The following is a 27,495-nucleotide window of genomic DNA, read 5'->3' as shown; positions in this document are numbered from 1 at the left end:
TTCATCTAATAACCCACCTTTCTCTATTAGTTACATGCTAGCCAAAATTCAATAAAATTGCTGTCCCTAGACTTTTCCTTATAAAAATTTTAATGTCATATCATGAAAAGATACACATGAATCATTATATTTTTAGCAGTTTTATTTAAATAAGAAATTTTGTATATTAATATATTTTCACACCTGAAGTTTCTAATTTTGTCATTCCTTTCCTTTCTTTATTGGTAGGATATAAAGCCTCACAACTGAAGGTATCTTTGGGAGGTAAGAAGTGCAAAAATTTTCAAAATATTGTGAAAAGCTTCTTCTCTTAGCAAGAATGGCTTCTTCAACTTCCTTTCAATGGTTGAGTCTTGTGGGAATCATTTGGCTCCAAGCCATAAATGGAACAAATACAAATTTCCCAGCTTACTCCTCACAACTAAAGCAACTCCTCTCAATATCCCAAGTTCAACTCAACAACCTTGCTTTCGCCTCGGATGCCGGAAAGCTCTTCGGCTTTTTCTCCGGCATGGCGGCGATTTACCTACCCCTTTGGCTTGTCCTAATGATTGGAACAACACTTGGTTTGGTTGGCTATGGTGTCCAATATCTCTTCATAACAAACCAAGTCTCTTCTTTGTCCTATTGGCATGTGTTCTTGCTAACAGTTATAGCCGGAAACAGCATTTGCTGGATCAACACTGTTTGCTATGTTGTCACAATTAGGAACTTCTCTTCTGATCAACAAGTTGCTGTTGGAATCACAACAAGTTACCAAGGATTAAGTGCTAAGATTTATAACACCATTGTTGATGCTATTTCCATGCACAACAAAAATAAAGCTACAACCTTTCTCCTTCTAAACTCTACTATACCATTGATTGTTGGATTAGTAGCTTCTTCTATACTTGGAGAAATTGATGCCACCACAAGGAATAGAAAAATGGGTGTTGGCTTTGTTGTTATGTTTTTCATTACAATTGCAACTGGGGTTTATTCTGTGATCACAAGCTTGGAATTTGTATCTAGCAAAATATCTCAAAAGGGTAACCTTTTTGGTATTATAGTGTCCCTTTTGATCCCTCTATTAGTCCCATTTTCAATGAAGATCAATGAACTCGTTGGATCATGGCAAACAAATAGAGAGAATTCATTAAGGGTATGTGTGGAAGAGAGCAATAATAATAATGAGGTGAAAGAGAGTGAAGATACCACAGAAGATGTTCATGATAATGAAGAAGTAATTATTAGTAGAAGTAGAGAAGAGATTGGAGTGATGTTGATGATTAGAAGAATAGATTTTTGGCTATATTTCTTTGTGTATTTCTTTGGTGCAACACTTGGTTTGGTGTTTCTTAATAATTTGGGACAAATTGCTGAGTCAAGGGGTTGCTCTGCCACTTCTTCTTTGGTGTCTTTGTCTTCATCTTTTGGATTCTTTGGAAGGCTCATGCCATCTCTTATGGACTACTTTTACAGGTAAAATTACACATTCTCTTCACTCTCTAACAACATTTATAGTTATTACATATTCATCATATAATTCATGGCTATTACTATGTTAGTTGATCAACAACTCTACCTTAGTGAAGAATAAGAGAATAAATTTCGTTTCTACTCCAATGGCATGCAACTACTTGAAAAAAGCTATAAATATAGTTTTAGTTAATATTTTATTATTGAAAAAATGTCCAACCTACTTTTGGTGTTTACACTAATTGTTTATCACATAACTTTAAATTCTTTTTTTTTTTTCACTTGCCTTTTTCATTTTTCTTTTTCTCTTTTTTCTTTCCTCCTTTTAATATATGGTGTCCGACACTAAAAATGGGTTCAAATAACAAGATTGCATAATATTTTTCATACCATTTTAAAATCTTTTTACGTAGATACATAAAAATTCTAAAATCACCAACCAAATAAAAATATTCTATTTTTATCATAGAATATTGAGACTAATATTCCTATTTTTGAGTTAAAAAAAAAGTCTTGTTTTTATGTTAATTGTTTATGTAAAAATATTATTTACACAATAAAAATCAACTACTAAATTATTTATGATCTACATATTTAACATAATTCATTTTTAATATATATTCTATTTTGATGTTTAATTTTGATATACAGTTGGCTAGTATGGTTGTTATTTATGTAACACTAAAACAATATCATTTGTGCTCTTATGGTTTTGTAGGGGCAAGTATGTAATATCAAGACCAGGATCAATGGTAGCAATGATGGCACCAATAGCAGGTGCATTCTTCTTGCTCCTAAACAAAACACACCTAGCCCTATACATAAGCACTGCCATAATTGGAGTGTGCACTGGAGCAATCACTTCAACTTCGGTCTCAACCACAAGTGAGTTATTTGGGACAAACAATTTCTCAGTGAACCATAACGTTGTGGTGGCAAATATTCCAATGGGCTCATTTCTCTTTGGTTACTCTGCTGCACTTGTTTACCATAATGAAGGAAATCGCCAACAACGTTATTATTCTGGGAAGTGTATTGGAATGGAATGTTATAGAGACACTTTTATCGTATGGGGTTGTCTTTGTTGGTTTGGGACTTTGTTGGCTTTGATTTTACATGTTAGAACTCGCAAGTTTTACTCATCACAAAAATGATGTCATTTTTACTTAATATATTTTTCCCACTTTTTAACTATACTAATAGTTAGTCACTCATTAATCAATCCTATAACACTTTTAAAGTTAAGCCAAAATAAATACATAAAAAACAGAGTAATATGAAAGTGAATATACCTGTTTTTCTTTACTCAAAAGCATACGATTAAGATTTAATTTCTTTCAGCATGAATAGGTGTGAATTCTTCTGATCAATTACGTATACGGTTTAAAATTTAGATTATATATGGAGGATATAAATTCTAGTGTAACTTGTTGATGATCATAAAAAGGTTTAATTGATTTTTCGGTTTTTAATTTGGTATTCAATTTGATAACAATATATCAACTAGTAAACGTCGTTTGAAGGTTTAATTCAGTCCTAATAGTGTGTCTTCATCAATATCATGAGCTACTTTTTAATCAGCCTAATAATAACAACGCCTTCGTGTCACTTATTAGGCGGAGATAAATCAAAGCATTCTGAAATGTGTCTCACTCTTTTTTATACCAAATGGATTTTTTCCATTTTATTATATGATAGATAGATAGACTGTTGCGAGATATAATTAAAGGAGAGTGAACCAATTTGTTATCCAAAAATGTTTGGTAACCAAAGAAAATCAGCCAAAAACAGCTATAAATTGCCTTATTTAGCATTGATTAATTGTTGTGACAATTAATAAATATTAAATAAGACAAATTCTGACTATTTTTTTTGTCTCCCTAACATTAAAGTGAAATCTTTTTTACATCCTTTGTTATCTAATAATAGTATAAATGAAAGAACAACCGTAACACATGCAGTTCAATCTAATAACAAAAATGTTATATTATACGCATAAAAAAAAGTATAAACTCAAATAAATTTTTTAAAAATTTTGTATTAGACATTTTTATCCAAAAAATTAAAAAAAATTATTACGTTAAGATTTTTAAATTTTATAAAAATAAAACATAAAAATAAGTGAAAATAATAAATCTTGCTAAAATAAAAATTTATATGTCTTATTTTTATAAAATTTAAAAATATTAATATAATAAAAAAAATTTAAAAAAAAAAGCGTTCGAAGTAAAATTTTTTAGCGACTTATTTAAATATACATTACAAAAATAAGTCACATTACAAAGAGATTGTGTGTGGCGGGTTCCAAGGATTTTCCTACTCCAAGCTTCCAACTTCTAACTGCCAATTCAGAATTCGAGATGGATTAAGTTTGAAAAAACATTATAATTGTAATAAATAAAGGAGTTGAGTGTAGAGGATTCTAGAAATTAAAAGAAGAAACTCAGGTGATTACAACAGATGAAAAACGATGTTAGTTAGTTGTTAATTCCCTTTTCTTTGGGGCACATCAGAGAATTTTGTACTTATTTCATTTATTTATTTATTTTGAATTGATGATTAAACTCAACTGTCAAAAGGGAGAAGAAAAGCTAATTAAGTATCATAATAAAAAAGTTCTCATAAAAACACAAAAGAAGAATACGAATACGTACGTATACACATGCAAGATTTTTAGATATATGTTACGGATTCGGGCCACGGATCCCGAACTCGGGACTGCACCTTACCCGACTTTTCGGGTCCAACTCCGAAAGGCCCAAAAACCGGCCCTAACCAATTTTTGAATTCACACGTCCGTCTTATCTTGATCAGATAAGATAAGATAAGAACACCCATCATCTATAAATAAGAGGACCCAAGTCCCTCCAGGTATTCATTCATTCCTCACACTTTCTACCTCTTAGATTCATTCTGACTTGAGCGTCGGAGTGTCTTTGCAGGTACCACCCCCCACCGCTCCAGTCAAGAAATCCGGCTCCAGCCTTGCCCGCGGGTTCCCGATCCACCCATCAACCCGTATCGGAGACATCTTGTACATTGGCGCCGTCTGTGGGGAACCTGCGCCAAGCAAAGCCGGATGGGGGACATCCTAGAAGGAACCCCCTCAAGCCAAGATGACTCTCAACCGCTTAACCCAACCCCTGAGCACCGGGAGGTCACAAACCAAGCGAGAATAGCAAGTACTGTCCAACACACGAACGACCACGACGTCACGGACCGACGACATCCTGAGAAAGCCAGGGACAAAGCGGCGCAGATCATCCAGGATCTCTGCCTCCGGGTCCAGGAACTCGAAGGCAAGATAACCAATAAAGAAAAACACAACAACGAACACGGAAGCCATGCAACCTCCAGATCAAGGTCTCACCACGGTAGGTCGCCAACCCGACGACACGACAGAAGAGACGGTCGCAGCACCTCACGCGACCACAGACACGAGAAATCGCCAGAACGGCGATATAACAAGAAACATAACCGCAGCGCTTCCCGAGATCTGAGTTATCAACACTACTCAAACGAAGATTGGAGAGACCGAAACACCAAACGCACAAGAAACGACCATATAATAATGGGAGCTACACCCTTTACAGAAAAAATCCTAAGAGCAAAACTCCCCAAAGGCTTCGACAAACCTACCGATATGAAGTACGATGGAACTAAGGATCCCCAAGAACAGCTAACGGCTTTTGAAGCCAGAATGAACCTAGAAGGAGCGGCCGACGCGGTCCGATGCAGAGCCTTCCCGGTAACCCTCGCCGGACCAGCGATCAAATGGTTCAACGCCCTCCCAAACGGATCCATAGCCAGTTTCCACGATATAACGCGAAAGTTCATGGCCCAGTTCACTACTAGGATCACTAAAGCCAAACACCCCATCAGCTTACTAGGGGTCACACAAAAACAAGAGGAATCCACAAGAAAATACCTCGACCGCTTCAACGACGAATGCCTAACGGTCGACGGACTCACGGATTCCGTCGCAAGCCTTTGCCTGACCAATGGGCTAATGAACGAAGATTTTCGCAAACACCTCACCACCAGACCAGTATGGACCATGCATGAGATCCAGAACGTCGCCAAAGACTACATCAACGACGAAGAAGTCAGCCAGGTCGTCGCGGCCAACAAGCGGCAGCACGGCAACACCCAACGCGGCAATTCGGCTTCTCACCATAACCCAACACCCAAAGAAAATCAACGGGACCACCCCAGGCCGACCAGCCGACCTCCGAGAATAGGCAAATTCTCTAATTACACGCCCCTGACAGCACCAATTACCGAGATATACCACCAAATAGCAGATCGAGGCATCATTCCGAAAGCCCGACAACTCAAAGAAAAGACAAGAGGCAACAAAACCCTCTACTGCGAATACCACCGAGGTTACAGTCACAAAACACAAGATTGTTTCGACCTTAAAGACGCCCTGGAACAAGCCATACGAGACGGAAAACTCCCAGAATTTGCCAAAATCATCAGAGAACCGAGACGCCAGGAGAGAGATAGGTCGTCGGAGAGAGAAGGGCGTAACCCGAGAACCCAAAAGCAACCCCCCAGGGAAAGCCCAGAGGGAGATCTGACCATCATAGTAAACGTCATCACAGGCAAGGACGTACCGAGCAAGTCAAAGCTAACAATAAAAAAAGACCTCAAGGTAATGGCTGTAAGAAACCAAGCCCCAATCTCCGCAGCCGACAATACGATAACGTTCTTACCAGAGGACTGCCAACACGGCACCTCAGCCGAAGATGCCCCCTTCGTCATCTCAGCTAGAATTGGAACAGGCCTAGTACGAAGGATATTGGTAGACACCGGGGCAGATTCGAACATCCTCTTCCGAGGAGCCTTCGATAAACTTGGACTCCACAACGACAACCTCCAAACACATCGCCACGGCGTCACGGGGCTTGGGGACAACTTTCTCAAACCAGATGGCTCAATTACCCTCCCCATCACCATAGGAACAAGCAACCAGAAAAAGACAATCCTATCCGAATTCGTAGTCCTGAAAGACTCCACAGCCTATAACGTGATTCTCGGAAGAAAAACAATCAACGATTTCTCTGCAGTCATCTTTACCAAATACCTACTCATGAAGTTCAGAACCGACGATGGCTCAGTCGGTACCATCCACGGGGACCGAGAGGTCGCAGCCGAATGCGACAACACCAGCCTAGCCCTAAGAAAAAAATCTCGAGACGCAGCCGGAGTATTCCTAGCCGACCTAGATGCGCGACAAGACGGCCAACCCAGGCCAGAACCAAAAGGAGACATGGAAAAACTACAAATAGGGCCAACCAAGGAAGAATACACCTTCATTAATAGAAACCTCCCATATGATCTTAAAGAAGAACTCTCCCAACTCCTGAAACAGAACAGAGACTTGTTCGCATTTACACCAGCCGATATGCCGGAAATAAACCCCGACCTAATGTCCCACCATCTAGCCGTGGACCCCAAAGATAAACCAGTGGCACAAAGGAGAAGAAAAATGTCAGCAGACCGAGCCACTGAAGTCAAAAAACAAGTTAAAGCCCTACTCGAGGCCAACTTCATCCGGGAACTCCCCTACACGACCTGGCTAGCCAACGTCGTACTAGTGAAAAAATCTAACGGGAAATGGCGAATGTGCGTCGACTACACGGACATCAACAAAGCTTGTCCGAAGGACGCCTTTCCCCTACCAAACATCGACGGATTGGTAGACGCTGCATCCGGTCACCGATACCTCAGCTTCATGGACGCATATTCCGGCTACAATCAGATTCGGATGCACCGACCAGACAAAGAGAAAACAGCGTTCATCACCCCAGATGGGACGTACTGCTACACTGTAATGCCTTCGGCTTGAAAAATCCCGGAGCCACCTATCAAAGACTTGTTAACAAGATATTTCGAGACCTGTCCGGAAACAAATTAGAAGTCTACATAGACGACATGCTCGCCAAGACCGAATCTGGCGAACAACTAACCGACGACCTCAAGGTCATAATGAACACCCTACGAAAGCACCAAATGCGACTCAACCCGGCAAAATGTGCCTTCGGAATGGAGGCAGGGAAGTTCCTCGGCTTCATGATTACGCAACGCGGAGTTGAAGCAAACCCGGAGAAATGTCGCGCTGTCCTCGAGATGACAAGCCCCAAAAACCTCAAAGACATCCAAAAGCTTACCGGCCGACTGACGGCATTATCGCGCTTCCTCGGAGCATCGGCTCAAAAAGCGACCCCTTTCTTCAATCTAATGAAAAAAGGAGCCCCTTTTAAATGGGAGACGGAATGTGAAGAAGCATTCCAACACTTCAAGAGGGTCCTAGCGGAACCATCAATCCTCGCCAAACCCCAAACAGGGGAAACACTTTACCTGTACCTCTCCATAACGGAAGAGGCACTCGCAGCAGCGCTCGTCCGTGAAAACGAGAAAAAGGTGCAAAAACCCGTATATTTCATAAGCAAAGTCCTACAGGATGCGGAAGCTCGCTACTCACGCTTAGAAAAGCTAGCTTTCGCACTCCTTACAGCCTCCCGGCGCCTACGACAATACTTCCAAGCTCATCCCATGACGGTTCGAACCGACCAGGCGGTCAAGCAGGTTTTGCAAAAACCCGACCTAGCGGGAAGAATGCTAGCGTGGTCCATCGAACTATCTCAATTCCAGATCAAATTCGAACCCCGAAATGCGATCAAAGCACAAGCCATGGCCGACTTCATCGCCGAGATGACTCCGGGAAAGCTCACCCCCGAATCATGGAAACTACACGTCGACGACTCGTCAAACTCCACCTACGGAGGCGCCGGAGTCATACTCGAAAACCAAGACGGGATCACAATCGAACAGTCGGTATGATACGAATTTCCAGTGTCAAACAACCAAGCAGAATACGAGGCCCTCTTGGCAGGCCTATCCTTAGCCCGGGAAGTCGGAGCAAAGGTCCTGGAAGTAAATACCGATTCACAGGTAGTCAGTTCCCAAATTAACGGAGACTACCAGACACGAGATCCCCTACTCCAACAATACCTCGCCAAGGTGAACAAACTAAAGGAAGGATTCGAACACGTCACCATACAGCACGTTCCTAGGGAACGAAATGCCAGGACAGACCTACTCTCCAAGCTAGCCAGTACCAAACCCGGACATGGTAACAAATCGCTAATCCAGGAAGTCATTAAGACACCCTCCGTGTCAACAACGACCAACGCTCACTTGACAATCTCAAACCAGGGATCTTGGACCTACCCTATCCTGCAATACCTCCTCGATGGAACACTGCCACCAGACCCCAAAGAGGAAAAACGAATAAAAAGGGAAGCCGCCAACTATACCATTGTCGCAAGACAGCTATACAAACGCGGATTCTCGCAACCCCTGCTCAAATGCATCGAACCCGAGAACACGGAGTACATACTCTGTGAAATCCACGAAGGCTGCTGCGGCCACCACGTCGGAGGCAAAACATTAGCCCAAAAAGTCATCAGAGCAGGCTACTTCTGGCCCACGGTTATCCGGGATTCCATACAAATAGTTAAAAACTGCGACAAATGCCAAAGGCACGCCAATATCCACCAAGCCGCACCGCACCAGCTCAGCATCATATTAGCAGAACGGCACCCGGCCAGCTTAGATACCTCATCGTCGCCATAGACTACTACACTAAATGGATCGAAGCCGAACCCCTGTCCTCCATAACAGCAACCCAATGCCAAAAATTCCTCTGGCGATAGATCATCACCCGATTCGGGATCCCCGAGATCGTTATCTCGGACAACGGAACCCAATTTACCGACAAAAAATTCAGAGAATTTTTAGAGGGGCTACGTGTATCTCACCGTTTCAGCTCGGTAGAACACCTTCAGACAAACGGACAGGTAGAATCCACGAACAAAATAATCGTCAAAGGACTTAAAAAGCGGCTCGACGAAGCCAAAGGACTATGGGCCGACGAACTCGGATCGGTCCTATGGTCATACCGAACCACACCTCAGACGACCACGAGAGAAACACCTTTCTGACTAACATACGGTGTTGAGGCGGTCATCCCGGTAGAGATCGGAGACCCAAGCCCCAGAAAAACGGTCGGAGGAAACGACGAGAAAGCGGAACGAGACCTCATTGACGAAACAAGAAGCATAACCCATCTCAGGGAGCTAGCCCTAAAATAGAGAATCAGCCTAAGATACAATCACGGAGTCATCCGGCGAGAATTCGCGGCCGACGACCTCGTCCTACGACGAAACGATATCGGTCCCCCGACCCTAGGAGAAGGGAAGCTCACCCCCAACTGGGAAGGACCATACAGAATTAAGGCTGTAATCGGAAAAGGAGCGTACAAACTCGAACGGCTCAACGGCGACGAAGTCCCGAGGACATGGAACGCCGCCAACTTGCGACGATACTACGCCTAGACCAACCTAAAAAGGTCGCACCTTTGTCCTCATTTCTGTTTTTGTTTTTAGTACTTCTCCTACCAGTTTACGATTTCTAAGGTTTTTTTTTTTAAGTTTCAAACTCGGGTACTCTTTCCCGCCATCAACGGAGGGTTTTAACGAGGCCCAACCATCAATAAAAATTCCATTAAAACAGCTATTTCTATTTTCCTAAGTGTCCCAAATACGGAACAAAAACATGGCCACAACTAGGGGACTGATCACCCCCCAGGCCCAAAAACGCGGATATCCACAAAAGAACCCGACCAAACGACGGTCCGAGGAAACAAACAAAATACACACGGAATAGCCTAAAACAGAATGTACGATAGGCCCGGACGGCCCAAAAATAATGTAACAACGGAACATACAAAAAGGCCCGAACGGCCAATAAACACTATTAAAACGAAAGTAAAGTGTTCCAATACACGGCCCTTGGCCATCCGAAAATATCCAAAACATAGTTTAAAGAAAAAATCCAAAGAGATAAAGATAAAAGCTACTCGAGGTCAACGATCTGGCCATCACGAACAGTCTTGAAGGCCCCCATCACGGACACATCCGCACCAGAAGCCAGCACTAAAGCTTGAGCCCTCATCGTTTCCTCGGTAGCCGCAATTGCATCCTTTGCATCAGCCAGCAACTCCGTCTTCTCCCTCTTCAAGGCAGCGACCTCGGCCTTCAGAGCTTCCGACTCGGCGAGAAGCACGACAGCCTGAGAATCTGCATCTGAAGCCCGCTGCCGCTCTTCTGCCAATTGGGAAAGAAGCGAAGTCTCAACCTCAGAAAGTCGGAGAATCTCCGCCCCAGCCTCCTCTGAAGACTTCAAAGCCTTCTCCTTCGCAGCCTCGGCAGCCTCAAGCTCCTCCTTCAACTTAGCCACCTCGGCATGAGAATGACGCAGCTTCTTATCCAGCAAACCGACCTGTGCCATCACAGGCTCAGCCCTCCGAACAACAACGGGTGACCGGAGGAGGGCACGATACACCGACTTGGCTTGGAAAGAGACATCACAGCCATCAAAGAACGGCTCCGTACCAGGCATCAAGTGTTCATCAATGAATCCCGGGGCATCAAAGCGCCGATCCATCACACTGGGCACAAGACCCTCTTCCTCAGAGGTCTCGCTGCTCGGCTCCCCATGCCTTTGTCTCTTCCGAGAAGCCTCAGCGGCCGTCACCACGACAACCTCAGGCGAGTTCGCAGGGCCAGGAGAAACCTGGGCGCCGACCCGCGCGCCCGAGGAAATTACCTCCTGAGAAGCGGCCCGCGACCCCGCAACGGGGTTAGAAGCAGGAGTAGCCGGGGACGATGACCCCTCCTCCTGGGCCATCGCCGCCTTCAAACGTGCCAACGATGTCAAGCCACCAGCCATCTCAACTGCAAAAAATACAAAAAACCCAAGTTACGAAAACGGGAAACAAAACATAAAAACCAAGAAAAGAACAGACACACACCAACATACGACCGGCAAGCAACCGGATCACCCATCACGTCCCGAGGATTAAGAGGACGCTCCCCAAATAATTGCCACAGAACGAGAGCAATATCCCGCTCCTCCGAGGACAGGAACTCCTTCGAAACCCGAGTAAACACTGACGGGCCCGCCTTAAAGTTCCAGTAAGTGGGGAACCGACGTTCACCCTCCAACTCAACCAAAAAGGATGATGTCCCCCCGCGGGACGAGCCTTAAAATAACCACTCTTAAAACCGTGAAAGGAATCTTCATACAAACCGAAAACACGACGATGGGGCTGAGCTCTGAAAGACACATACCCCTTCTTGTGCTTCCCCTCCTTAGTCGGAAGAGTACACAAGAAGAGGAAAAGGAAAACATTAAATGAGGCAGGTAGCTCTAAAAAATCACAGACAAGTTCGAAAGACCGTATCGCCGCCCAGCTATTCGGATGTAGCTGGGACGGCGCCACAGAGCACCGGTTCAATAACTGCTGGACAAATGGAGAAAAGGGAAGCCGAACACCAAGCCGGGTAAACATCGCCTCATACACCCACATCCAATCCGGCACAGTCGGGGAGTCGAGATTGGTATAGCAAACCCTCTCGTCAACCCCAGGAAGGGAAAGCTCATAGTGGCGTTCAGCATCGCCACCCCCACAGACAGCCCCTTCATCGCGGAGCCGTTGGAGGTCCGCCTCCGTCATCCGCGACGGCGTCCCCCAGACGTCACTAGTGACCCAAGAAAAAAGACCAGGGACACCCCCCGCCGGGGCCACCGGAGCCCTCACACCCTCCGTCCTTCGGCGAGCCATACCTAAAATATCGACGAGCACCACCGTCAGCCAAACCTCACGGCAGAAAACGGCGGAGGAAAACCAAAAACAAACACCACCACCGCACACTACCAAATTGTACGGTGGCACTCGCCCCCCCCCCCCCCTTACGGGACACAACATAACTATCTACCACAAAACTACTCTAAAACTACACTTAGCAAAAACAAAACAAAAATGCAGCAGAAGACAGAGCAGAAGAAGCAAAAAGAAACAGAGAAATACCAACCTGATAAACTAAAGGAAGTAAACCCGAAGGAAAAGCGCCGCAGAAGAAGATCAGTCGAAACCACAGAAAGAGAAATGGAGAGTGGAAAATGCTCTGATTGGAAAAAAGAAGCAACAGAGAAGTAAAAGCAAAACGAGGGAACTGAAGAAGGAAAACCAAAACGGTTTTGAAAAAGTAAAATGACGAAAATACCCCTGGAAAGCAAAGCAAACGTAAGGGCAAAAGAGAAAAAACACGGCTCGCAATAAATACCCCCCATCGAAAAAAGTAATGCCTCGAAGAACGCAACAGACGCGACTGATACGGAAGAGTCACGTCAGGCCTAAACGGTCAGACGAATTTTCCACGACACGAAACCAAGACACCGACCTCATCTCGAAGGAACCAGACGGGCACCCGAGAAAAATTGAGCCCACAAACGAAAAACAAACGTCTCCCAGTGACAGACCGATCTCGCTCGCTCTCCCACTGCGGGGGCAACTGTTACGGATCCGGGCCACGGATCCCGAACCCGGGACTGCACCTTACCCGGCTTCCCGGGTCCAACTCCGAAAGGCCCAAAAACCGGCCCTAACCAACTTTTGAATTCACACGTCCGTCTTATCTTGATCAGATAAGATAAGATAAGAACACCCATCATCTATAAATAAGAGGACCCAAGTCCCTCCAGGTATTCATTCATTCCTCACACTTTCTACCTCTTAGATCTATTCTGACTTGAGCGTCGGAGTGTCTTTGCAGGTACCACCCCCCACCGCTCCAGTCAAGAAATCCGGCTCCAGCTTTGTCCGCGGGTTCCCGATCCACCCATCAACCCGTATCGGAGACATCTTGTACAATATATATACTCAAAATTCTTGCAGAAAAAATGCTTAACAGTATCTAATTATAGATAGATTGAATTAACTGAATTTAATTTCATGTATGCTACTTTATATATATGTTACATCTTTTAAAACTTTGGTTTTATTTTGAAACATGCCATCAGTTTACAATTGTTGACTCTCTGATCTAGTCGCTTATTCACATTTAGTATTATTTACTATAATTTCTTTCTTTCTTTTCTGCTGTCAACATATTACTATTTCTTAGTTATCAAGCTTTGCATATTGGATTTACAATCTGGCATTGGACAGAAGCAATACTATAGTAATAAATATAATAATAGTGATATTTTAAATTAATTTTTCATAATTTTTATATCAGACAAATTATTCTTTAATAAAAACATTACATAAGTTTGTCTCTAAAAAAATAAATAGATAAATTAATCTCTTTATCTTTTAAAATTTTAAACACTTTAATCTATTTAACTTTTTTTTTAATAAAAATTAGGAAATTAATTAGTTACTTTTTAAAATATTAGGACCTAATTTATCCTTTTATTTTATCAAGTCCAATTTATCTAATATTTCAAAAATTATGAAGCAATTTTTTAACATTTACTATCAAAATAGTGTTCTTATTTTTTTTTTTTTTTTTTAACAAAGATAGGAGACTCGAACTCGCAACCTCTTAATTGAGTATGGGAAGACTATGCCGTTTGAGCTATTACTCATTGGCTAAATTTGAAAAGATAGGAGACTCGAACCTGCAACCTCTTAATTGAGTATGGGGAGTCTATGCCATTTGAACTATTACTCATTGGCTACTATCAAAATAGTTTATCCACAAAAATTATTAAAAGATAATTTAAAATATCACCCAAGTAATAAATATAATAGAGATGGAAATAGAGCAATCCAAACTTTTAGCCTATTAATAGCTCTTTAGTACGAAGTTTATTTTTTTATTTAGTCTGGTGGTCTGACCTTGTAATTTGTTAAAAGATTTGATAAATTTGTTATAAAAATAAAAAAAAATTAAAAAAAATATATTTAAAAAACTAATTTTTTAATAAAAAATTACTTATATGTAATATACTAAATTTAATGTTTATAAAAATATTTAATAATTTTTATTGTAAAAAATATTTATATATTTATTTATGTTTTAAGAGATTTAAACAAGTTTGATAGACTAATAAAATTAATTTGTGAATTCAAACTTGATCTACTAATAATTCTAGACTTTTAAAATAATTAAATTTCGGTTAAAAGTTAAATTTCGGTTTAATTTAAACATATCAGATTAAATTGTTAAACACGATTTTGTGTCTCTGTGTCTTTATTTTAGTCTTGTCTCTATAAATAAACGCAGCCTAATAGACCGCCTTGTCTATTTTTGCCCGTTAAATGCAATAGTGGCAGAAGGCCACAAAATGGATTTAGTTTGTGTCTTAAATATATTAGGCAGCGAATAGCGACGATAAAGAAGTAGCAGTTTCATGTTTTAATCATATCATTCATAACTTTCATTCAACTTTATTATTATTTCAGCCTCCCAAATAAATGGACAACCTCTTCTTCCTCGTCTCCATTCTGAATTAGTCAAACTTTCACACGCCCAATGAGCCAAGGGATGTACCATGCAATGCGCCAAACATAAATGATTATATTTCTTTTTTATTTTAGCATTTCTCTAAACTTTCTAATCACAATAATATTGGGGCGGTGTTACCCTTTTCATATAGTACATTATTATTATTGAAAGTTTAGCATATTTAGTTATATTTTATGTTTTGTTTATATTGATTTTTTAATACAACAAAAATATTAAAAATGGCAATAATAATTAAGAACTGAAGAAATTAAATAATAGATGAGGTGTGAATCAATGTATAGTTGTATACGTACATGTTTCACAAATGAAATGTTTACGTAACGTTATTCTTATTAATTATAGGGGTTTTAGTAATATCCCATACTTGGTATTTTGGGAAGATACATATATATAACTTAGAAGGAAAAGTTGACATTGACGTGCATGGATGCGCACATGCACCGCCCCATCTTCAAATCTGAAGTTTCAGTTATGGTGATGATGAAGGTTAGGGTGGTGGTGAATGGTGGTAATAACATGTAGGGTTGGTTTCAGTCAGATAAGGTAATTACATGCATGCACATGATGTGCAAACAATAATTAGGTAGGGAAACAAGAAGGACAACTTTTTGAAATACTATTTCCCGAACTTTTTTTTTATTTAATTTTTCAATTGTTTTCTATTCAACATGTCAATGATTAATTCGCTGTGAATTTAAGTTTCATTTAAAAATTTGTTGTTGACTAATGAATTATTACATATACATCAATATATAATTCGAACTCCTAAATCCTAACACTTAGACTGTATTCGAAAGGAATACTAAAACTGAAAAACAGAGATTAAAAGACTAAAATTAAATTAAATGTCTATATTATGTCTGGTGTAAAATATATAGAATTAAATTGTGTCTTAATATCTTATTTAATTTAAGATAAATTAAATATAAAAAAAATAAGAATATTTACAAAAATATCTTTAGTTATTAATGAAAATATTATTAAAATTTTAGTTCTCATTTTTTAAAATTTTAGTTTTTTGTGTCTCTATTTTTTAAAAATAATAAATAAATTAAAATTTTGTATTTCAGAACTAAAATTTTAATTTTAGTTTTTAATTATTAAATATAATATTAAATTTTAATCTTTTAATATTAGTTTTAATTTTTAAAAATAAAAATTATCTTAATTAAACAGACAAATAAACTAATTAATGGATCAATTAAAGTTGGTTTCTGAATCCCTAATATAGTAATATGTATCTATCTTCACGCTAAAGATATATATAGAATACTAATGATGCTAATGATTATAACATTGTTGGCAAATTAAACCACGTATTTTGTTGTCTATTAATTAGTGTGCAACAACGCTACTCATGAAGAGACGAGTAGTTATGTACTTTTCTTAATAGGTTTCACACCTTACTTAGCCTTAATTAGGCCCTAGCTAGTCGTTATTATATATAATTTCTAATTGTTGTGTGCCTCATACGAGATATCAGCCTAATTATTGTTTGGGTGAAATAGACTGAGTAATTTGTTTCATAATGTTAGTCAACGAGTGTTGCCTTAAATCTTAATAGTTATGCTAAATACAATTTTACAAGTAACAACCTAAGTTTTTATGTATAGAAGAGAATCAAGAGATCAATTTTCAAATATTTTAACACAATTAAAATTTAAAATCTCTATACACTATATTCTTTATTAAAACTTTTAATTGTTTTATTTACCACGACATCACGCAAAGACCTTCCTTTTTCCCTTAGATTCAAGTAATTCTTTATGATTATATATTGTTTTAAATTTAGTTCCGTTAATTTATCCCCTCCAGAAAAAAACCTTAGTTCCCTTAAAATTTTGACTCTGGTTAATTAGTCTGTATCTTTTTTTTAATGGCTATTTTTTCTTGTCCAACCGATTTTTTAATGGCTTTTATAATAACCATTTTGGACAGGATTAAATCAAACCACAAGAATTAAGACTAAGCTGGACTGTACGATAAATTAAATTGGATATTTTTTTTCTTAATATTTTTGGTCATGAAGCTGGATAGTCTTTTTTATATTTTTGGTCAGGAAACTGGATAGTCTAATCTAACCAGTAAACAGAAGAATACCGAATAAGACGAACCAAACCATATTTTCGAAGCACTTTTCAAATATAAGCCATTTTTCTCAAACATGCTTTTTGGACAAATTGATTTTTTTTTTTGAAAGCCTGAGAAGTAACCTATTTCTCACTCGAAAGTGGGCTCCCTCTACCAATTCGGCTCAAATTATATTAACGTCCTCATAAACCATACCCATTATTGTTTAAGCGAGTCCATTTTTCTTAATGTTATGTACATTTTTTTTTAAATTTTTTAAAGCAATCGATAAAAATAAAATATTTACTTTTTATACTATAAAATTACAAGAAATATCATACACAATAGAAGACAAAACTAAAAGACTCACTAAACTTGAACTCTTTTAATGGAATTGTGAAAAATGAAAAAAATGAAAAAATTGAGTAAAAGAAATATAAAATTCATTTTTATTAGTGGATAATAGAGTGAGAAAGGAAAAGAAAGTAAGACGAAGGAGACAGATTGATTGTGTTGTGTGTATGAGTGTGGTTGCAAGGGGAGAAAATGAAAGGAAAAAAAAAAAAAAAAGAAGAAATGAGACTAAGGGAGAGGGAAACAAGTGAGAAAAGAAAAAAAAAGGTTAAGTGAGAGTATGTTTCACATGTAAATTATTTTTGTTTTTGTTATACCTAAGTTTTATGTAGAAGTATATAAAAAAAAGTATATATTTGTTTTGTTCATTTTTAATAAATCGATGGTGGTTCGATTCTAATGGTCTGGGAGCGAAACATACTCCTCTTTTGCAGGTACCAGTTTTTCTATAAGTGCATCAAAGGTCCTCGAATTAGATGAGCATTAAAAGGGAAATGAGTTCGAAAGGTACAAAAGACTGAAAAAAGTGTAAAATAAAGATTTCGAAAAGTAAAATTGACTAAAATTGAAATAGTTTGCATTGAATTTTAAATAAAGCAATTAAAAAGCCTCCGACTGGGTCAAATGACTTTGACATGAAAAGTAAAAGTACTGAAATTTAAATTTGACAATGAAATTAAAATATGCTCTGAAGATAAATTAAACTGGAAAAGATAAAGTTTACAGAAACTGTAAAATTGAAAAGTAAAGACAATGGAAGGAACCCTACAGAAATCGAACTCGAATGCAGACTTAGAAATTCGCTGGGGATGTGAGTGTGGTTGAGTGTATTTCTGGAGAAAAGTTTCAACCCCTGTGCCGTATTGGTTCCTATTATTTATAGCCCTCTTTCCATAACTGATCATTAAAGAATTCGTGCCCCTTCGCGTGCGGAGATTAAGTTAACCGTTCCCACTCTTTTGCCCAAGAGCATTACCAACAAATCCTTAATTCAAAGAAGGCTTTCGATCCCCTTCATTTGTGTAACTGCTCAATTCTCCAATTGAGTAACTGCTCGATTTACCAAAGTATTGAAATCGAAAATGTGCCAAATAATCTCCATTTAATGCTTGCACGTGTATCTCTTTTAGTCCCTGCTTCCATCTCGACACTTTACCAACTTTTTGAATCGGCTTAATCTTTCGAAAATAATTATTTCGACTAACTAATTGCCCCATAGTATTAATGTGTTTGCTTTCGAAGCCACTCATTGGAAAATGAAACACTTAATCCTAATCCAGTCTTTAATTACTTTAATCAGTCATAATTGCCATTTATATTTTCCATCAATTTTAACCTGTTTGACACGCCTCCCACGATTCACAGTCTCTCTCTCCACCACTTCGCCTTCTTCGCAAAGTTACCTCCTTTTTCTTTGAATTCTTTCTGCAATAACGGTTAAACAAGAAAACCCCCTTTAAATTCAAACCTCTCATCTTTGCTTAACTTTCTCGAATTCTTATTCTCTCAACATCTCTTGCATTTCCCCTTCTTGTGCAGCCTCTTTTTTCCATACATTGTTTTCTTTTGCTCACCAATGGCTACTTCTTCATCTCACGTCACTACTCAGGACAAAGGTAAACGTCCTATGATGCCACCACTGGCTCCTCTGGCCTTACATGTACTGAACCAGGTTAATGATGAAGTCATTGATGACCCACAGCTCCAACTCAATGATCCCAGAATCCTTATCCCCTTCACTGTAGATGATGACACCCATTGTTTTGTTGGTCCCATTGAGAGTTTAGAAAGGGCGAACAAGCGACTCCCTTACTTCCCCAATGCTCAAGGGGAAGACTTGTTGATTAATCAGGACCTTAACATCTCCTTTTTTACCAATCAAAAACCCTTCAGGAATAACCCTAAACTTACCCCTCGTGGAACTGACTTTATGGCCTGGCACGAGCGTCTTGAACCAGCGAAGAATGCTACTTGGGGGGCTCTTGGAAGATCTTCTACGACTTTCTCACTTTACTCCTTCAACACTTCCTTGGATGATTGGGGCCGTAACTAATTTCTGGAACAGGACTACCAACAATTTCCACCTTCCTTGTGGGATGATTGGTATGTCACTCCTCGATGTAGCTGTCATCACAGGGCTCCCAATTAGCCCTCCAGATTTTACTTCTGACACGCAACCCAAGCGGCAGTACAGCATTGCTTCTATGACTTCCTACAGCGACTTCATTGCTCACCATATGGGCGCAGAGAATGACCCTGTTACAGATGATGAACATGTTGCCTTTTTATTTTATTGGTTAAACGCATAATCTTCTGCTCTCGAAGTGTTCAAATGTAGAAGCTTTTCCTCCCACTTGCTGCCCTCCTTCATGAAGGGAACAACTTTAATTTGGCAAAGTTACTTCTAGGGCATATTTTCGAAGAGTTTGGCAAGTTTGTCAACCGTCTTCAAAACAATTACTTGATTAGTACGGGAGGTCCTCTCTGGCTTCTCCAACTTTGGCTAAATGCCATTTTCGAAAAATATATGATAAAGCCTAGAGGTGGCGTTTCAGACAAACAGCATATTGAGGGCTTTTAATTGGCTAATTTCAAACCAAATTTTCCAGAAGCTCAATCGGATGAAGATCGATTTTGGGCTATTTTTTTCCTTTTCCATTCTTGTAAAAATTTCCATAATGAGGACCTCAATTTCACCCCTTTTCTGCGTCGAAATTGTGGTCCTGCCTGGCTCGAACATCTCCTCTTCCCTAATGACACCGAAGAGAGTGAACTTGCCAACAGGAGTTGGGCAAGCCTACTAGTTGTGCAAGTGATCCCAACAGGGCTACCTCAACACAAAAAGGAACGTTTCAAAGCCACTTTGTATGCCCCTCACTATACAGCCAGAGAACTAGGCTTCTCCCAAACTATCCCAACTCCACTCCCCAAGAACAGCATACCCTTTTGCCATGTTACTTTGGCTTCGAAGAAAGAGCTTGATGTTTGTTTCTTGAAGAATCAACAACAAAGAGAGGGCTATAATCATCTTATCTATGACCGTAGCTCATCCATTACAAAATCTTGCTTTGACTGGTAGGCTACTTATTATTCTAAGTATAGTCGTACCTTGGAAGAAATCAAGAGTTCTGTTATCCGAGCGGTTCCTACTGTTGAGGGCTCTCCCAAGAAGCCTCTAAAAAGGAAAGCCGAAGCCACAGCTTCTTCACGATAACTACCAAAGAAAGGTCGACGGACTCCTTCGAAGACTTCCAGAAGGGTAACTATACTTTATTTATATATATACATTTTAACCCAAATTCTTTGAAAATCACCTTTGCTTGCAATCCTCTTGATTTCAATCTTTCTTTAGTTACAGTTGCAACCATCAAGCGAGAGCTCTTCTGATGATAGTGAACCATCCATCCAAAATCTCCTTGCTGCATCCTCGAAGTCGGATGATGCAATTGATTCGGACTTGGACTCTCAGTTGATTCAAAGAACAAGACCCGTTCCGGTAACATTATATTGTCTTTGAATATATTAACTCAATCAGAGTAAACCTCGACTGATGTATGTTGTATTTTAGCCTGTCACTGCTGCTCAATCGATCACTTCATCTCTTGTAACTGACCAAACATATCAACAATATCAACAAGATTTAGGGCAGCAAGCATCTCATTCATCAATTCAAACTATTGCATCTGCTGAACCTCTCCAGGTAGCTCCTCCAATTTCAATTGAGACCCAAATAGTTGATTTAACAGGAGAACATGCTCACCATTCTCCAACACAGATCTTAAGTATCGAACATTCTTCTCCACTAAACCACCAAGTTGAAATCTCTATTGGGTTCCAGGTGACTCCTAATTCTGACTCTCCTTCTCGAGTCCCTGAAACTATTGCCCCTGATTTAGGTTCTCCATCCCGAATTCTGGAAACCATCCCGTCACCACAAAGAATTTTCAGTCCACTCAAGGATGCTGAACTTCTAACTTCTCCTGGTTTAGGGTCTGGAGATCTGGGCATAGTCTTTGAATCCACAGATGTTGACCTGATTACACTAGTTACCATCTAGAATAAAGTTGTTCAGGAGGATAAGGTGTCCATTTCTTCCACTGCACTTACAGGTCCTTCTATATCCAATTTCCCACCTAAGCCAAGTATTGGTGCTCGAGAACAACTTTTGGCCCTTCTCAAGCTTCTGGATCATCCACCCGCTGAATGGACAAATAATTCAACCTTGAACTCAATTCTGTTTGATGTCCTAAGTTCATCTCTTGAATTTTAGGTTCCATCCCAATACTTTGCTATAATCAGCTAATTCATAAAAGTTGCTAACAGGTGTGTATCTGCTCAAGATAAGCTACAAGAGGTCAAAGATAAAGTAGCTAAAATTCGGTCTGAATCAGATAGCTATACTGCAGTTCTCCAGCCTATAAAAGCTTCTCGTGAAGAGTTTGACTTAAGAATCTCTCAAGCCTTTTCTGCTCAAGCTTATTATGACAAGGAAGAAAGAGAACTTGAAACAGAATTGGCTCAAATCAATGAGAAACTTGCCAAAATTGAAAAGAGGAAGGCTGATATAGCAACACCTCTAGCCACTATCCAACATAAGAACCAAAAGCTCATACAAGAAATTCGTTCCATTGAGGCCAAATAAGAAGAATGTGAAAAGCAACTTGGCAAGGCCTAATATGAAGAATATGAGTAAATCGATGCACTTTCGACTCTGGATAGTGAAAGGGTTAAGCTACGTTCAGACTTAGCAAAGCTTATGGCACCTTAACTTTCTCCTCCTTAGGGTTCAATGCTTGTAATGATTTCCTTTTGTTTTTATCCTCAGACTTATGCATTTCAATTCTGAGTTAACAAACAATGATATAGCTTTAAATACTTTCCATTTATTGAATTAATTACATTTCCATAATCGATATCTTTGACTCGATATGCATTTTCAGAATATAATACAATTACTGATTGTTCCATGACTGAGGTGTTTAACCTTACTGACTTAGAAAATATTGTGTAATTTTCAGCCACCCAGGTTCAGCTTTTATGATGCGGCAAAGCCAATGTATACATTAAGAAGAAACCTGCCTCCATCAAAGATTGACAACAGCAAGGTCAGTCAGTATCTAGTATTCACATGAACATATATTGTAAGAAATCAACAATAAGAAGCACAAAAACCATTGCACATACTGATGGATATGGACTTAATTAATTTATACAAAAAACAAGAAAATTCATAAATCATGTATTATTGCATGCCTTTGTTATCATCTAAGGATGGAAATCACTATTATTTTCTGCTCTCAAATCTCAAATTTCATATTTTAGTTGTCCTTATGCAGATTGTTGATTCAATTATATCACATGGGAGCTTTGTGGATAGTTCGTTCATAGAGCATAGTGTGGTTGGAATCAGATCTAGACTAAACTCAAATGTTCACTTAAAGGTTCCGTGTAACAATTCTAGTTACAGAAGATACCAACGCAATGCATTTTTTCACTAGCACTACTATAAACACCTGATTTATCAGTAGCAATTCTCAAATTCATAGGTTAAACATTTTAGAAATTTTTGTTAACTAGAAATATGCACAATACATACTCTTCGTCGATGCAGGATACTGTGATGCTTCGTGCTGATTTCTACAAAACAAAATTAGAAGTGACAGCATTATTAGTCGAGGGAAGAGTTCCTATAGGGATAGGAGAAAATATAAAAAATCAAGTACACACTGCAACTCTCACTTTCTTAATATTTGTCCATTGGTTCCTCTTTTCATATGTTCTCACTTCTTTCTTGTCACAAATGCAGAGACTGTATTATTGACAAAATGCTAGAATTGGAAAGAATGTTGTAATCGCAAATAAGGATGTAAGCTTTGTGAAACTAAGCTATGATAGATTTTTTCTGAGATATGAGATCAGAGAAACAACTTAATACAAGTAAGCAATAGAAGATCTGAGATCGGAGAGAGAGAGAGAGAGAGAGAGAGAGAGAGAGAGAGAGAGAGAGAGAGAGAGAGAGGAAAGAAGATCCAAGATCCGAAAGAAGACCTGAGATCGTCGACTGGTTGAACAGTATCATCCCAACCGGTCTTCTGTAATCGGCGTCAATCACCCCCGCACCAACGTCAATCGAATGCTTCAACGCAAAACCCAATCGCAGAGTTGCAGAGAAACAAAAATCCCCAAAAATCAGCACCAAAAACAATTTTGAAACCGTAACCCCAACAAAAACAAAGAAATCGGTAATTTAATCACCAATGCAGGCATAGGTGCCTTCTGGAATCGAAATGCTGCGGTCAGTAGCCACCAGAGTCTTGCCTCTCGCCGAAATCTTCGTCTCCACAGCACTAATAGAAAAAACAAAATAAAATAGAATTTTAGTTTCGGTTTCGGCTTCTCTAACAGAGTAATTGTTTCAGTTTAACTTGAGAGGGAGAGGTACATGGAGAGATCATAACCGGCAGAGAGAGGAGAAGCCCTAGAGGGAAGAACGGCGTTGTCGGAGAGCTTCTTTACATGGAGGAGACGAAGGAGAGATAGAAGGGAGATCGAGAGCGTCGTATATGTGTTCCGCTGAATGAACTAGGGATTGTAATTTTTTTTTTATTTTATATACGTGTAAAAATGGTGGTTCAAAACCGCCATAATCACCAGAACCGCCACCATATACAAAGCCAATTACGGCAGCAATAAAAAATACCATAATGTTTGGATATTACGGTGGTTCTTTAAAACCGCCTTAATATTAATGCCATTTGCCACAACAGCATCAAGGCAGCAAAGCAGTTCCACATTTTATATTCATAATTTGTGACATGCTCATGGATAAGTCACTACAGAAAACACCGTTAAAATCAACGGCAAATCAGTAGCAAAATATATCAATGAAGAAAATTATAATAACATTGCAGAAAAAGATATTGTTAAACAATGTCATTTACTTAGCCAAGAAATTCAGTTGTAAAATATTTTGACATGTAAAGTCCGAAGTATTTTGTTATTTAGGTAAACTTTTTTGCTTTTAAGATGTAATCTGAATGGAAACTTGCTTTGACTTCCTTGGCTTAATAAATTTTCTATTTTTATAACACAGAAATACTTTGTATACACAAGTGAAACTCAACTATTCTAAATGTTTCACAAATTAATATTAATGGTTTGTCACAAAAATGATAAGAGCAAAAGCAACAAACTTGGTTACCATTACAAATTTATGGCATCAAAATTTCAAAGTACGTAATATCATAATTTTGAGACAATAGTTCTCCATCTTATGTCAACAAACTTAGCTTGAGAAAAAAAGGTGCCATCAATCATCTATTGAAGTCAACAAAGTAAAAATTTCCATCAATAAATGTTTCTTGTACTAGTGGTGGAGCAGGCACAAAGCTTTAACTTTTTGGAAGTTACTTTTTGAAAGAAAAAATTGCATAACCACTATGGGACAAGAATCCAATTGGTATGGGATAATATCAAATTATTACGAACATCAACTAACTTATACATGTACGTCAACAAAATTTAAACAACAAAAACGTATTTTCTGGTTTTCCTTTCACAAACGCAAGGTAAATGAATGCGCATAAATGAGCAGAATCTCACCTATTCTTGGGGTTTAGGTTTGCTCTATCATTTAGGTCTAAAGGCTTGAAAAATGAAGCAGCAGATCTTGGTTATGATCTCATTTTATTCTAGATTTGCCTATGGACATGGATAAGAAACTCCACATAGGAGTAAACGGAGTCTAGAGAGCACAAGAGCAAATGGAGTCCAACCTGCAATAACTAGCAGCGATTAACAACACATCTCAATCAATTCATCAAACAACAGAAATTCTTATTTCAATTCCAATTGAGACTTTTGTGAAACTATAGAAATTGAGAACACCATTGCAATTATATACTTAAAAGAGAAAGAAATTAATGGGATGCAGTCATGCAGACTAAATCCCTAGTTGTTGAAAAAATACACATCAAAGAACTAAAATAATCTAATTAAGGCCAACGAAAACATGTTACCTTGATTGATAAAGGGAAAGCAACGAACAACAAAGAATCATAGTGAACAGCGATGCAGTGAACACTAGTGATCAATGAACATCAAGCTGAAGCAAACAGTAGCAGCAATTCAAATGGAGAAGAACCTTAACGACACAAACATTAAGAAAATGTGAACAGCAACAGCAATTGCAAACCACTAATTTAAAGATAGCAAATCAAAAAACATTTTAAGATGACCAAGACGAAAACAACAACAAAGTCTTATTTTGTGTTAATCCATCGACATCCAACATTAAAATTTTGTCGAATCTTTATGACATGGACTAAACATGATATTGTGCTAAACATTTTAAGACACAAGTAGGAAAAATTAGATGTACATGACCACGAGCTTCCAGTCATATTTTCCAATCATCAAGATTAGGAAATACCAAAGAATGATGTTATAATCTTTTGTTATATTTCCTTAAAAGGGCTGAGAAGAAAGAAGAAACAAGATTGTGTATCCTCTGATCAACATATATATATATATATAGTCATTAGCTCGTTATTTAGTTCCAATTGGTGAAATGGTGGAATCCATAAAAATTATTCAACAGGCTTTGGAAGGAATTCCCAGCGGACTATATGAGAATTTAGAAATCTGTTACTTTGATAGGGAAAGGGAACCAAAATGGAATGATTTTGAATATCAATTAATTAGTAAAACACCGTCTCTGACTTTTCAATTGCCGAAACAAGAACTTTATGTAAGAGTTGAAGCCTCCAAAGGAGAATTGGGGATTTTTCTAATAGGAGATCAGAATGCAGTAAACTCTGATCTTCATGAACAAGGGCATAGTTAATGGTACCTTTTTTAGGCCAGGAACAAGGGCAGATAAAGCAATGAAGTGCTGGCTGAGCTTCTCTCTACGCTTCCTCTCAGCAATTGCCACCAGGGAATAGAACCCCTACGAGCTGCGGTAACTCAATTCAATCACTTGTCCATCTAACTGAATTTGATCCTTCCAGTTCCTAATTTACCAACCTTAATAAGAAGACAGCAACCTAGTTCAGTTTTTGACAATAAAAAATAATTCAACTAACACATTCAACACAACACAGCCACAACTAACTCATATGCACTTTTAAAACATTCATATATTAAAAAATTCAATTTTTAAAATAAATCCCACTGGTTTGATTACAGAGTTTAAACCTACTTGCTACTTAAAAGAATAGTGACGTTATCTAGCAACAAAAAAATTGCTCAGTGATATGTTCAGCAACAATTCAACTTAGCAACAATAAATTTAGCTCATTTATAATTTACAATAACAAATTTAACTATGATAATGTTCGAAGTGTAGTAAAATTTTACAGCAATGGAATACCGTGCACAATGAAAAAATACCATTCCAAATCCCTAGTACTCAGCTTCGACAATTCTAAAAAATCACATACAACATGATTTTTAAGATTCGAATAAAAGAAAAAATGAAAGACTTACAGCAACAAATTTTATTTCCAGCAACAAAAAAATTTACGCAATGATATGTTCAGCATCATATTCAACTTACAGCAACAAATTCGACTTCTAGCAATAAATTCAACTCATTGATAATTTTTAACAACAAATTCAAGGATAATAACTTTCAGCAACAAAAACTTAAACTTCAATTCTCCAAATATGATTTACAGCAAAACAAAATTAGATAAATCATTATTTCAGCAATAACCTCAACTTTCAACAACAAATTCAAGATATATTGATGACTTACAGCAATGAAATTGAAAAAGAAATACCAGGGCCGAAGCAAGAAGACGAGCTTGCGGCGGTGACAGAGCGTGACAGAGCTTGTGACAATGACAAAGCGCGACAAGCTTGAGTCCAAAACGGCCGCGAGAGAAGCGAGAGAGAGAGAGAGAGAGAGAGAGAGAGAGAGAGAGAGAGAGAGAGAGAGAGAGAGAGAGAGAGAGAGGTGTCAATGGTGAGACTAGCCGTGAGAGAGGTGAGACACAGTGAGCTTGAGGGAGAGAATGGCAAGAGAAGAGAGAAGAAACTCAAAAACACTACAAGAAAAAACAATATTTGTAACAAAAAAATTGTTACAAAAAATTGAAATTTTGAAACAAAAGGATTTTGTAACAAAAAAGGGGGCCGTTGCAGTATGTCCCGTTACAAAAAGTTTTTGTAACAAAAAACGAAACTGTTACAATTCAAAGTGATATTTTGTAACAAATTT

At 38.6% G+C, this 27,495-nt stretch overlaps 2 protein-coding genes across 2 annotated transcripts; both read left to right on the top strand.

Moving 5' to 3' along the window:
- Window positions 1-200: 200 nt before the first annotated feature.
- Window positions 201-2,652, top strand: LOC112767260 (protein NUCLEAR FUSION DEFECTIVE 4). The gene is made up of 2 exons (XM_025813142.3): window positions 201-1,461; window positions 2,177-2,652. The coding sequence occupies exons 1-2, from the start codon at window positions 320-322 to the stop codon at window positions 2,610-2,612; spliced, it is 1,578 nt and encodes a 525-aa protein (XP_025668927.1). The 5' UTR covers window positions 201-319; the 3' UTR covers window positions 2,613-2,652.
- Window positions 2,653-7,593: 4,941 nt separating this feature from the next.
- Window positions 7,594-9,102, top strand: LOC112762990 (uncharacterized). Its single transcript, XM_025808776.1, has 2 exons — window positions 7,594-8,301; window positions 8,419-9,102. Exons 1-2 carry the CDS (start codon window positions 7,594-7,596, stop codon window positions 9,100-9,102), a joined length of 1,392 nt encoding a protein of 463 aa, XP_025664561.1.
- The last annotated feature ends 18,393 nt before the right edge of the window (window positions 9,103-27,495 follow it).

This window comes from Arachis hypogaea, chromosome 17 (genome assembly GCF_003086295.3).
Source record: "Arachis hypogaea cultivar Tifrunner chromosome 17, arahy.Tifrunner.gnm2.J5K5, whole genome shotgun sequence".
In the NCBI taxonomy this organism is placed as follows: Eukaryota; Viridiplantae; Streptophyta; class Magnoliopsida; order Fabales; family Fabaceae; genus Arachis; species Arachis hypogaea.
The sequence above is the reverse complement of the archived record's forward strand: the minus strand, read 5'-3'. Positions and strand labels throughout refer to the sequence as shown.